Consider the following 11,678-nt stretch of genomic DNA (forward strand, 5'->3'; position numbering starts at 1 on the left):
ACACTCTATTCGTCGCGACGTCGGGCGGCGGCGGAGAGTGCGCGGTCGGGCCACGGACGGCCGAGGGCGGAGGTGGCCGGGTACCGAGGATGGCCGCAGCGGCGGCGGCGGCAACGGCCACGTCGCCGGCGGCATTGGCATTGGCGTTGGCGGCGGGGGTGGGGTTGGGGTTGGGATGTTGGGTGGATCGTCGTCGTCGACGGCGACGAGCGGGCTGGACCTCATCGCCGGTGTGGCTGGTGCCGACGGGCTCGGGTTCGAGGGCGAGGCGACGAGCAACGAGGAGCTGGATGAGATTGAAGAGGGCGACGAGATCGAGGAGGAGGACGACGAGGGCGGACGCGACAAGAAGCCCGGCTGTAAGTCGCTCCACCCTCGTCCTCGATTCCAGGTTCCGTCGATCGTTGCAGCGGGCTTTCTCACCACGCCAGACCGTCTCTTTTTTTCTTTTCTTGGCCGTCACGACAGGGATCTCGGACCTACCCATCAACGCGCCCGTCGAAAAGGGGGCACCGCATACCGTCAACGCCTACATTGGCTGGCCGAACAACCCCACTACTACCACCTCGTCGTCCAGTACCAGTGGCGGTGGCGCGGGTGCAGCTACGGTCGAATCCACCACGAGCGGTACCGCTACCGCCACCGCCGCCACTGGGGGGACGGGGGCAGCCGGAGCCGGAGCGGGAGCCACAACGGGGACGGGGACGGGCACGAACTCGATGGGCGCTCCCTGATCCTTCGTTCTCGATCCTGACCCCCCATTCTCCCACTGCATCGCCGGCGACGATCCTCGGGACGCAAGGCAAGGCAAGGCAAGACGAGGCCAGGCCAGGACAGGCAGGGCAGGGCAGGGCGACGCAACGCAACGCAAGGCATCGGCACCATCCCGGTCCGATCGAGCAAGACATCCATGTCCATTGGCGACCAACCAAGTCTCTATGAGGCCAAGACACGGCCCGGACACTCTGGCGCATCGCATCTACGAAAAGTCGAGCAAGACCGAGCAAAGCAAAACAAGGCAAGGCAAGGCAGGGCAGGGCAGGGTAGGGCAGGGTTGGAGCTAGGCTGGGCCGGGCCGGGCCGGGACGGGACTAGTCCTTGGCGACGGCGACCCAAGCAGCAGCGGCGAGGATGATGGACATGCCCACGCCACTGAGGGCGTTGATGGGCACGTGGAGGATAAAGAGCTGGTAGAGCGAGGCAAAGACAATCTGCAGGTAGACGGTCGAACTGGCGCGTCCGGCCTTTTCGCGCTGCAGTCCCATGGCTAGCAGGATCTGTCGCGGTGCGGTGCGGCGGGGTCGTAGGACACGCCGAGGGGAGGAGGGAGGTGGTGGCGGTGGTAGGGGTGAGTACGAATGGAGCTAGATGGGGAAGGTATCGGATCGGGAAGGCAAGGGGAGCAGAGGTGGGGGGTGTTTGGCTCACCTGGGCCAGCAGTCCGAATACGCCAATGCAGATCAGGAGGAGACACCACTTGGGATCGCGCGGCAAGACAAAGGGCGTCGACGTGTACCACATCAGGACGGCGCTGACGAGGGTCGAGTAGAGGGAAAAGTAGGCCACCGAGTGCGTCGCCGATGCGCGTCGGCCGATGGCGCGGATAGAGATGTAGGCGCCCGCCGCTCCGCAGATGCCCAGCAGCGCCAAGCTGGGTTCGCACAAGGTGGCGCGCAGATGGGTCCAAGCAAGGGTGCAAGAGGGACGCGTGGGTCGGTCAGGTCAGTTTCCGGGGGCGGCAAGTCCTGGATCGGGCATGCGTGCACTCACCCGACGGCCAACAACCTCTCTGCCTCGGTCACGCTGCCAGGATGGGCGCTCGAGGTGTGCAGTGCGTAAGGCGGCGCCATCGTCGTCGTCGTCGTCGCTGCGCTGCCATTCACACCGGGGCCAGCCTCTCTAGCCGTCAGGAGGAGCGAGGCGGCCCTCTTTACGATCTCATTGGCCAGGTTGGTGCTCGCCGCCTCGCTGCCGCTGCCGAGGGCGTCGGGCGAGATGGGCACGTCGAGGTCCTCGTCGGCCACCTTGCGGCCAAAGATAAAGGCGGGCCGCGCAATGAGGACGACGCCGCCCAGGCTGGCGATGCCACCGAGGAACTCGCGCAGGGTGAAGCGCTCTCCCAGCACGAGGTAGCCGAGGAAGCCCGTGGCGAGGGGCGCGAGGAAGGTGATGACGGTCGCATCGGCTAGCGAGAGGTACTGCAGCGAGTAGTATAGGCCGACTGCGGGTCGCGCACGGAAACGGGAGAAGGTAAGGTGGGCAGGGAGGGGTGAGCATGGTGCTTGGTGCGCTGAACCTTGACCCGCGCGCTGTGCTTCCCCCGTGATGCACTCACAGAGACCAAAGAATCCCGAAAAGCCGCGCAGCGCGAGGAGGCCGCGCACGCCCGCAGGGCCGAGGAAGGGGTTGTCGACGCCGGCTGCGAGCATGTAGGCGATGCAGCCGGACCAGGTGATGGCCATGCGGATAAAGATGATTTCGAGGGCGCCAATCTGGACGCCGTCGATGCGCTGCGACGAGATGAGCTTGTAGAAGAGGTTCATCAGGCTGAAGAAGAACTGGCTCGTGGCGAGGAGGCAGAGGCCCTGGTTGCGCGCGACAAAGGCGCGGGCCGAGTCGAGGCGGCGGCGTGCGGCATAGTGGTCCGGACGGAGGGGCTTGGCGGGGTCGCGCTGGTGGGGGAAGGGGAGGACGCTGGTGCTGGCAGAGGCTGCGGCGTCGTTGTCGTCATGGTGGTGGTGGTGGTTGTGTTTGCGGGCGGTGCTTGCGAGGGCCGCCCGTTCGTCGTCGTCGTCGTGAATGGCGTCGAGGTGTGCGGAAGCGGGGTACTGGTTGGGGTCCGGGGCGTATCGTGACGGGTCGGAGTGCTGCAGGTCATCCTGCGCCTCAATGTCGTGGGATGGATGGACGCGGGTCGGGGGCAAGAGGGGTCTTGCGGTGGTCGAGGAACGCCTTGTCCTGGGCGCGGCGGCGGCGGCGGCGGCGGAAGGGAGGAGTGCAGAGGAAGTGTTGGCGGGTGGCAGCGGATGCGGAATGGAGTCGTAGGCTGGGGACGGGGAGGCTGACCTGGATCGTGCGGTGGAGGGAAGTGGTGCGTCTGACTGGAGAAGTGGGCTGCGTTCGGTCGAGTGGCTCGAGGATGCCGAGAGCGACTTGCGCATGGGCGCAAACGGGGGTTGCGTCATGGCGGTTGTGGTCGTGAGCGATGGTCGTGAGGTTGGGCGTCGTGTGTCGTGTGCGGGTGTGGTGTGCAGATGTGTGCTTGACCGCAGAGGAGCAGAAGGAGCAGAAGGAGCAGAAGGAGCAGCAGGAGCAGCAGAGGGAGGAGATGCGATGGACTGCCAGAGAGGCAGGGGATGGTGGTGGTGGTGGTAGGCAGACAGACAGAGGGGGCAGACGAGGCGACCTGGGCCCGTGTTGGTCTCTCGCCTTGGATTCACGAGGCTCGCCGGCAGAGGGCTGACGAAACAGAGGCCCCTCTGGCCGCTCGACCTAGACAAGGTCAGTTCTGGCCAGACGCACAGGCAGGAAAACGCAGCGCAGGCGAAAGAAAGAAAAAAGTCGAGGGCGAGGGCCAGTGCAGTGTGGGGGGATCGACGTGGGGGCCCGCCAGCCAAACCAACCAACCGAGCAGTCGTCAGGGTCAGGGTCAGGGTCAGGGTCAGGCCTGGGTGAGGGCCGGCCTTTTGGCCGAGGTCCTCGGAAGTCGGATCTGGCTGGGCCCTTGGCTGCCCTCTCTCTCTCTGGCTCGTTCAGCCTGCCTGGCCCCCTGCCTGCTTGCCTGGCGGCTGCTCGTTTTGCCGTGGGCCCCAACAGAGCCGCCGCGATTGCCGCTCAGCCTGGCCTGGCACTCAACCACCACCACTTCATCACCACCGCCTCGTCGCTCGCCCTTTGCTGCAATGCACTCCGTCACTGCCTCTTCGCGGCGCAGCACACGCACCACCACCATCACCACAATGCCGCACCGCATCCCGTCGCATCCCTCGCTCCTTCATCACCACCCTCCCTCGCCCTCGCTGCCACCGTCACCGCCATCTCCACCACCCTGACCGCCCTCCCCCTCGATGCCCGACCAACCACACCACCATGCTCGCCATGTCCACAACCATGTCCTCGACTCGTCGCCCGCCACATCGGCCACACCGAGCACACACTGGACCCCGTACACCTTCCACTCGGAGCCAACACCTCTCCTCCCCTCGATGCACACGCCCAACACTGCCAACGTCGCCACCACCCGGGCAGACGGCAACCACGACGCCCGCACTCACCGCACCAGTGCCAGCCTAGATTCCCACTCGCCCATCGAACCCATGCCGCTCGACCACTCGCACTCCTCGCCTCGGTCCGACGCCCATGCCCACTCCCACCTCGACCAACCGGGTCCCAGCCGCCCTCGCTCCAGCAGCGCCGCCGCCCCAAGCCTTCTCCCCCGCTCCGCCCGCAACGACAAGCGCTCCAGCGCAGCCTGCATCCCGTGCAGAAAGAGGAAGCGACGCTGTGATGGCGTAAAGCCCATCTGCTCCACCTGCCAGCGCTCCTCGTCCCGCCAGTGCGCCTGGGACGCAAACGGCGACCGCCGCAAACCCGTCAACAAGAGCATGCAGTATGCCTTCCACGCCCGCATTCAGGCTCTCGAGGCAAAGCTCGACGAATACGCACAACCGTCCGAACCCACCGTCAGCAGCCCCTCCTCCGCAAAGGGCAAGGCAAAGTCGGCCCAGTCGCTCCATGACGACGGCGTGGTCCCGCTCTCCGGACCCAGGTTTTGCATCAATCCCCTGCAGAACGCTTGCAACTTGGCAGCTCAAGCTGGCGCCCAGCAGCAGCGTCATCAGCTTGCCTCAGAAGCATCGGTCGGGCAGGACCGTGGGAAGGGTCGACTCCTTTCGTCCGACCAGGTCTTCGCCGACGCTTACGAGGTCCTCTTTGTCGACACGCCACGGCCGCTGCTCGAGCATTGCCTCTACACCACTTTTGACCACGGCATCGCTCCCGGTCGGCTGATCCCGCGGCCGACGTTCTTTAAAGCCTTTGTCCGCCACCCAGCCTCGCGCAGCCACGCCTACTCGACCTTCCTGCTCGGCTCGCTCCTCTGCCTCGGTGCGGCCTACCAGACTCGACCGTATCTCGACTCTTTGTTTGGCCCTTCGCCCAGCAGCAGCTGCACCCACAGCGTGTCTGAGGGCACCGAAAGCGGCAGCGACGCGGATGGCGACGAGGTCCGTCGCCGCTCCAGGCTCCGGCACGCTTCCCGCGACCCGGCGGTCGTCTTCGATCGCTTCTGGCAAGTGACAAACTCGCTCATCAGCGCCGAGCTCGCCGACCCACGTCTCTCGACCGTCTGCGGCCTCGTTGGGCTGGTCAAGACGTGCTTCGCGCAGGCCAAAGAGGCGCTGGCGGATACGTACCTCGTTATGGCGCTCCGACTCTGCCTCCGACTGGACCTGCACCGCGACCACTCGCACCTCTCCCCCGAGGACGATCGGCTGCACACCTTGACCTTCTGGGCGTGCTTCTGGGTCGAGACAATGCTGGCGTTGCGCCAGGGGCGGCCGAGCCGTTTTCGCTCCTCCGACATTTTGTGCGGACTGCCGCCCATCCAGCCCGAGCTCGACGCTACGTTTCCCATCTTTATCTCGGAGGGTTATCGGTACCAGATCCAGCTCTTCCTCGTCGCCTCTGACATCCTCGAGTTCCTGCAGGATGCGACCGGTGCGAGGGATGGTGAGGGGATAGGGGAAGGCGAGTTTGAGCAGGTCACGGCCCTCGACCTGCGCCTCGAGGCATGGTACAACCAGCTTCCCTCTGGCCTTCGCCCGTTGTTGTCGTCGTCGTCGTCGTCATCTACCACCGTCGCCTCGTCCGGTACCGCTGGCATCGCCGCGGATTCGTCGGTGGTGGCCGCGTCGACAAAGGCAAAGACGGCGGATGCGCACATCATCTGCATCTCGTTGTTCTTCCACCTCATCAGCCTCACGCTGCACCGCAACTACATCCACCTGACCCCCTCGTCGTCGTCGTCGTCGCCACCAACATCGACGTCATCCTCGTCATCGTCGGACGCATTGTGCCGGTTCTCGCGCACCAAGACGATACGATCGATCAAGGAGATCGTCCGACTCGTCAAGGCACTGCGCTCCACGTCTTGCCCAAACGAGGCTGTGGAATGGGACGAGGATGGAGCCGGAGGGTGGTTGGAAAGGAAGAACCCGTTCCTTTTCCTACCCATCACCAAGGCCGTCGAGGCTCTGCTGTCCCTCTCCTCTTCCCCTCCTTCGTCGTCGGCCGTGGCGGTATTGGAGGAGGACGGAGCGGGAGGGCGATCGGTGCTGAACGCAGAGAGGGAGGGGCAGAGGAGAAAGGATCTCGACCTTCTACTCGACTCGCTGGGTTCGATTGGACGTGTCTGGACGGCGGCAAAGAGGGACAAGGAGGTCTTGGACGTCGTGCGCTCCCTCGTTTGCTAGAGACGCGGCAGCAGGTCGTGTCCTTCTGCATCCCCGCCAGCTTGGTCCGAGTCGCATGGACTAGCTCGCAGCAGCATCATTGCTCTGCCCATTAGAGTAGAGCCTGTAGGAACGATGCCCTCAGAAACCCTTTCGCGGGATTGTCATGAGGGAGATGATGTGACAGGCATTGATCCCGTCAACGAGCGCCTCGTACAGCATGCTTGGCAGGCGCATCCACAGCACAAAGCCAGGTTGCATTGAGGTGGCCTGCAAGACCTACTGAGTCGACGCCGCGAGGTGAGCCGTTGAAAGGGGCCATCCGTATGTGTCTCGAATGTGGGCCCAGGCTGTCAGCTCCTAGGGCGCCACCATGTCCCGGAGTGAGCCCTGACGGCTGGCCTCGGAAGCCGGACAGTGACGCGGGCCACGACTCGACGCACGGATCGCCCATCCCACCGCGCTCTCGGCCGCCACCACCACCACCAACACCACCACCACTACCATCACTGAGCCACCATCTCAACACCGTCGTTGCCGACTGACGCACCTCGCTCGCACCTGCTACTGCCGTTGCCGCTGCCGCTGCCGCTGCCGCCGCTGCCGCTGCCGCCGCTGCCGCCGTCATGGATGTCGTAAAGGCCATCTCGGCCTACATCCAGCGCATCATCACCCAGACGTCCGGCATCAAGGTCCTCCTCCTCGACCAGCACACCACACCCATCATCTCGACCTCGTTCACGCAGTCCGCCCTACTAAGCCATGAGGTGTACCTCACGGATCGCGTCGACAACCCGAACCGGGACCGCATGAAGCACCTCAACTGCATCGCCCTCCTCCGCCCGACGCCAGCCTCGATCTCGGCCCTCGTCCAGGAGCTGCGGCGGCCCCGCTACCGCTCCTACTACGTCTACTTCACCAACGTCCTCCAGAAGCAGGACATCGAGGCGCTCGCAGAGGCCGACGAGCACGAAGTCATCAAGGAGATCCAAGAGTACTTTGCAGACTACCAGCCCGTCAACCCGGACCTCTTCTCGTTCAACCTCGCCACCCCGCCCGCACGCATATGGGCGGACCGGCCCAACCAGTGGGACGAAGCCGCCCTCGAACAGCACGTCAAGGGGCTCACGGCTCTGCTCCTCAGCCTGAAAAAGAAGCCAGTCATCCGCTACGAACGAATGAGCGCGCTGGCCAAGAAGCTCGGCGAAGAGGTCCACGTGAGCAGCTCTTCAGTCGGCGCGCCCCTCCCTCCGCTTCTTCCTTGGTCCTGTTGTTGTGGGTTGACCGACGCTGACACGCCCGAGCTGGCCGATTGGCCGTCCGCTGGCTCTCTGCTGATCCTTCTGGCAGTACCAGATGCATACCGGTCAGCCACAGCTGTTCGACTTCAGGAGGACCGACGTGCCGCCATTGCTCCTCATCCTCGACCGCCGCAACGATCCAGTCACGCCCCTCCTCACGCAGTGGACCTACCAGGCGATGGTCCACGAGGTTCTTGGCATCAACAACGGCAGGGTCAGCCTCGCAGACGCCGAGGGTATCCGCCCAGAGCTGAGGGTAGGTCCAGCCGGGGCAGTTCGATGGGGGATGGAGCCCTGCGATGGATAGCTGACAACCGCTTGTCAAACGGCCACGACCTGCCTGATTGGTTCCCGCCGCTTCCCGCTCCGCTCGCTCCGCAGGAGATTGTCCTGTCCGCCGACCAGGATCCCTTTTTTGCGTCGAACCTCTACGACAACTTTGGCGACCTGGGCGCGAGCATCAAAAAGTACGTCCTCGAGTACCAGTCGCGCACCGCGTCCAACTCGACCATCGAGACGGTGGCCGACATGAAGCGCTTTGTCGAAGAGTACCCCGAGTTCCGCAAGCTGGGCGGCAACGTGTCGAAGCACGTTGCGCTGCTCGGCGAGCTCAGCAAGCGCGTGGAAAAGGATGGCCTGCTGCAGGTCAGCGAGCTCGAGCAGAGCCTCGCCAGCGTCGAGAGCCATGCCTCGGACCTCAAGGTGAGTGCGGCGGCGGAGCGGAGCGGCGCGGCAGAGCTGTCTGTTGCGATGGCAAGGCGCTCATGGCAGTCGTCGGCTGACTCGGTGGGACTGCCCGCTCTGCCCTTCCCACTCTTGTCTGTCCCGAATCGCAGGCGGTCCAGGCCATGGTCGACTCCGAGACGGTGTCGCAGGACGCCAAGCTGCGCCTCACGATCCTCTATGCCCTGCGCTACCAGAAGTTTTCGGGCAACCAGATCCAGCCGCTGGTACAACGGTTGCTCAAGGTCGGGTTGCCAGAGAGCCGAGCCGCCGTGAGTCGCGGGACACCAGGATCCTCTCTGTGCAGCGGCTCCTCGTCCAAGTGGTAGCGGAGATGCTGACGATGTTCTTCCGTGCCACGCTGGCCCCCGGCGCTTCGACAGCTCGTATTCGTCATGCTCAACCTGGCGGGCTCGGAACAGCGGCAAGACGATCTGTTTGCCAACGAGAACCTCTTTTCGCGCGGTCGCAGCGCCATCATGGGCCTCAAGGGCGTCGAAAACGTGTACACGCAGCACTCGCCGCACCTCTCGCAGACGATTGACCACCTCATCCGCGGCCGGTTACGCGAGACGAGCTATCCCTTTATCGGCGGCGGTGGCGGCGGTGGTGGATCCGGGATGGATGGGGTCATGCAGCAGCAGCAGCAGCAGCAGCAACAACGGCCGCAGGATGTGATACTCTTCATCGTCGGCGGGGCGACGTACGAAGAGGCACGGACGATTGCCCTCCTCAATGCGCAACACCAGCACGGCGGCGGATCCACCGACGGTATCGTCGGCGCTGGCGGAGGCGGTGGAGGTGGTGGGGGTGGTGGTGGTGGTTCGGCGGGGACGGGGACGGGGATGGGGATGCGGTTCCTGCTAGGTGGAACGACGGTGCACAACAGCGCCTCGTTCCTCGACATGATCCAGGACGCCGCGGCGCGCTTTGACGCCAAAATCGCCAAACCACCACCTAACCTCGCCTCCGGATCCGCAAGCGGTCCAGCGCTCAACCTCACCATCGGTCCCGTCCAGCTCAGCTTTTGAGCCTACTGACACGACGTGGTGGGCGGCCGGGCAGGCGGTCGGATCGGATCGGATCGGAACGGCAAAACAAGACGAGGCAAGACAAGGCAAGGCAAGGCAAGGCAAGGCAAGGTAAGGTAGGGCACATCGCGAGACGCGCCGAGGACAGGAGAGCAAGGAAATTGATACAGTGGGCGAGCATTACCGATGCAGGGTACTACGCGGGGCGAGGCGGGACAGGAGGCCGAGAGACGGGGCAGGGAGGGGCAGAGGGATGCTATGCAGTGCAATGCGGCCGAGAATAACAATGCAGCAAGCCATACGGACGGGCGAAAGTCTAGAGAGCAGCGAGGGCACGTTCTAGAGGCGGGAGCGGAGGGGAAGGGTACTTAGATCTACAGCAAGGATGGTGGCGTGGGGGCGCAGAGAAAAAGAGATGGTATCGGGGAGACTGAGCGAGAGAGGGAGAGAGGGAGAGAGGGAGAGAGAGGGTCTGACGAGCGGAGTGCCCGCTAGGCCTCGGTGTCGTTGGGGGCATGGTGCGACTTTTCCATGCGTCCGCCCTGGTTCTCCTTGCGGTCCTCTGCGAGGCTCTGGGCAAACTTGGAGCGGGAGCGGACCCACTCGCCCTTCCAGTAGAAGAGGAAGATGGGGGCGGTGACGGCAAAGGCGAGGAAGCCGAGGAGCGACGAGGCCCACTGGTAGCCCAGATTGTTGAAGAGCGGCGTCGAGTACATGGTCGCGATGCCCGCCAGACCGTTGCGCATGAATGCGTTGCCGCCCGAGGCGCTCGACGAGTAGGGGCCGTAGGCTGCCATCTGATGGGTAGGAGGTGGGTAGAGGAGGTAGAGGGGGAGAGGGGTCAGTATTTGGGTGGGAGTGGAAGGAGGACGAGAGGGTTGGCGGGTCCGACTCACCATGTCTGTAGAAGGGCAAGCATGAGGGCAGAGGAGCGAGGCAGGAGGCAGAGGCAAAGGAAGGCGAGGGCACGCAAGGAACCAGAAGATCCACTGTCAGCATACGCCCGTGTGCGTCGAACGCGCGCGCGGGGCGGGGCGCGGGACTCACATTCGATGGTCGAGTAGTAGATGCCGAGGTTGGCAATGGCGACGAGGACGGAAAAGATCATGGGTGCGATCCAGTGGGTCGTCGGCGGGCCCTGCGAGGTCCACGCGAAACCGAACAGGCCGATGCCCTCGAGCGGGGCGAGGAAGAGGAGCCACCAGAGGCGCGACTCGGGCGTGATGCTGTCCGGGTCGCGGCGGCGCGCCTTGTCAAACTTGCGGATCGGGTAGAGGTACGAGATGACGGCGATGATGTAGCCAATCCAGATGGGCACAAACGTCGTCGCCGTCAGAGGCGCCTCGAAGCCCCACTGCTCGTACACCAGCATCTGATGGGCGCGAGGGCGGGCGAGCAGGTGATGGAACGAGGGAGAGAGAGATATGGAGGGGAGGGGAGGGAAGGCGTCAGCGAGCAGGCGGGAAAGAAGTGGAGGACAGGCCAGGCCAGGCCAGGCCAGACGCGTCTGCCAGCGCCACCGTGAGAGAAGTAAAGACGACTCACAAATCCCTCCATGAAGGTAAAGATGAGCGCGTCCGAGAATCCAGAGAGGAGCGAACAGCAGAGCACGATGGGCTCAGTTGCAAGCATGTAGAAGGGCCTTCCCATGGTGGTCAGGACGCCGCGCGTCGTGAATCGCTTCTCCTTGAGCTCGTTGGGGCCCCAGACGTCTTGGCCTTCCTCCTCGCGCAACCGCTTCGCCTCTCGATCCAGGAGGATACTGGACCTCGTCTCCGGCACCGTAAGGAAGTGTAGCGCTTGCACGAAGCCTCCAAAGATCAATTGGAGCCAAAAAATCCATCTGAACCCGAGGTAGGCCTCTGAGAACGGGCCGATGAGGGGGCCGATGGAGGAGCCGCCGACCGAGGAAAAGACGACGTAGAGGACGGGGATGGCCTGGTCCTCTGGCTCCCACATGTCTGCGACCATGCCGATGGTGACGGAGCCGCCTGCGCTCGAGAGGCCGCCGAGGATGCGGCCGACGACGATGCTGGCGTAGTTGGGTGCGAGGGCGCAGGGGAGCTGCCAGATGTTGACGAGGAGGAGCGAGAGCTGCATGATGGGCTTGCGGCCCAGCTCCTCGGACCACGGCGCCCACAGCTCCGAGCCAAATGCGTAGGCGATCAGGA

General features: G+C 64.4%; 5 protein-coding genes across 5 annotated transcripts in view; 3 read left to right on the forward strand and 2 right to left on the reverse strand.

Moving 5' to 3' along the window:
• Positions 1-942, forward strand: part of PFL1_02673 (uncharacterized protein) — a gene marked incomplete at both ends in the record, with an annotated part of 4,902 nt that extends 3,960 nt beyond the window's left edge. The window contains 2 exons of the mRNA XM_007880187.1: positions 73-359; positions 469-942. Of these exons, the coding sequence (XP_007878378.1) occupies positions 73-359; positions 469-942 (761 nt within the window). The remainder of the gene's footprint in view (positions 1-72; positions 360-468) is intronic.
• Positions 943-1,091: 149 nt separating this feature from the next.
• Positions 1,092-3,185, reverse strand: PFL1_02674 (uncharacterized protein; the record flags this gene model as incomplete). Its single annotated transcript, XM_007880188.1, has 5 exons — positions 1,092-1,277; positions 1,429-1,651; positions 1,771-2,221; positions 2,336-2,958; positions 3,067-3,185. 5 exons carry the CDS (start codon positions 3,183-3,185, stop codon positions 1,092-1,094), a joined length of 1,602 nt encoding a protein of 533 aa, XP_007878379.1.
• An 882-nt stretch (positions 3,186-4,067) lies between these two features.
• Positions 4,068-6,473, forward strand: PFL1_02675 (uncharacterized protein; the record flags this gene model as incomplete). The annotated part of the gene is made up of 1 exon (XM_007880189.1): positions 4,068-6,473. One exon carries the CDS (start codon positions 4,068-4,070, stop codon positions 6,471-6,473), a length of 2,406 nt encoding a protein of 801 aa, XP_007878380.1.
• Positions 6,474-7,078: 605 nt separating this feature from the next.
• PFL1_02676 (uncharacterized protein) lies at positions 7,079-9,507 on the forward strand (the record flags this gene model as incomplete). Its single annotated transcript, XM_007880190.1, has 5 exons — positions 7,079-7,669; positions 7,803-8,009; positions 8,135-8,455; positions 8,590-8,748; positions 8,860-9,507. 5 exons carry the CDS (start codon positions 7,079-7,081, stop codon positions 9,505-9,507), a joined length of 1,926 nt encoding a protein of 641 aa, XP_007878381.1.
• Positions 9,508-9,998: 491 nt separating this feature from the next.
• Positions 9,999-11,678, reverse strand: part of PFL1_02677 (uncharacterized protein) — a gene marked incomplete at both ends in the record, with an annotated part of 2,321 nt that continues 641 nt past the window's right edge. The window contains 4 exons of the mRNA XM_007880191.1: positions 9,999-10,304; positions 10,404-10,408; positions 10,555-10,879; positions 11,053-11,649. Coding sequence (XP_007878382.1) covers positions 9,999-10,304; positions 10,404-10,408; positions 10,555-10,879; positions 11,053-11,649 — 1,233 coding nt within the window. The remainder of the gene's footprint in view (positions 10,305-10,403; positions 10,409-10,554; positions 10,880-11,052; positions 11,650-11,678) is intronic.

Source organism: Pseudozyma flocculosa (genome assembly GCF_000417875.1).
Source record: "Pseudozyma flocculosa PF-1 unplaced genomic scaffold scaffold00007, whole genome shotgun sequence".
NCBI lineage: Eukaryota > Fungi > Basidiomycota > Ustilaginomycetes > Ustilaginales > Ustilaginaceae > Pseudozyma > Pseudozyma flocculosa.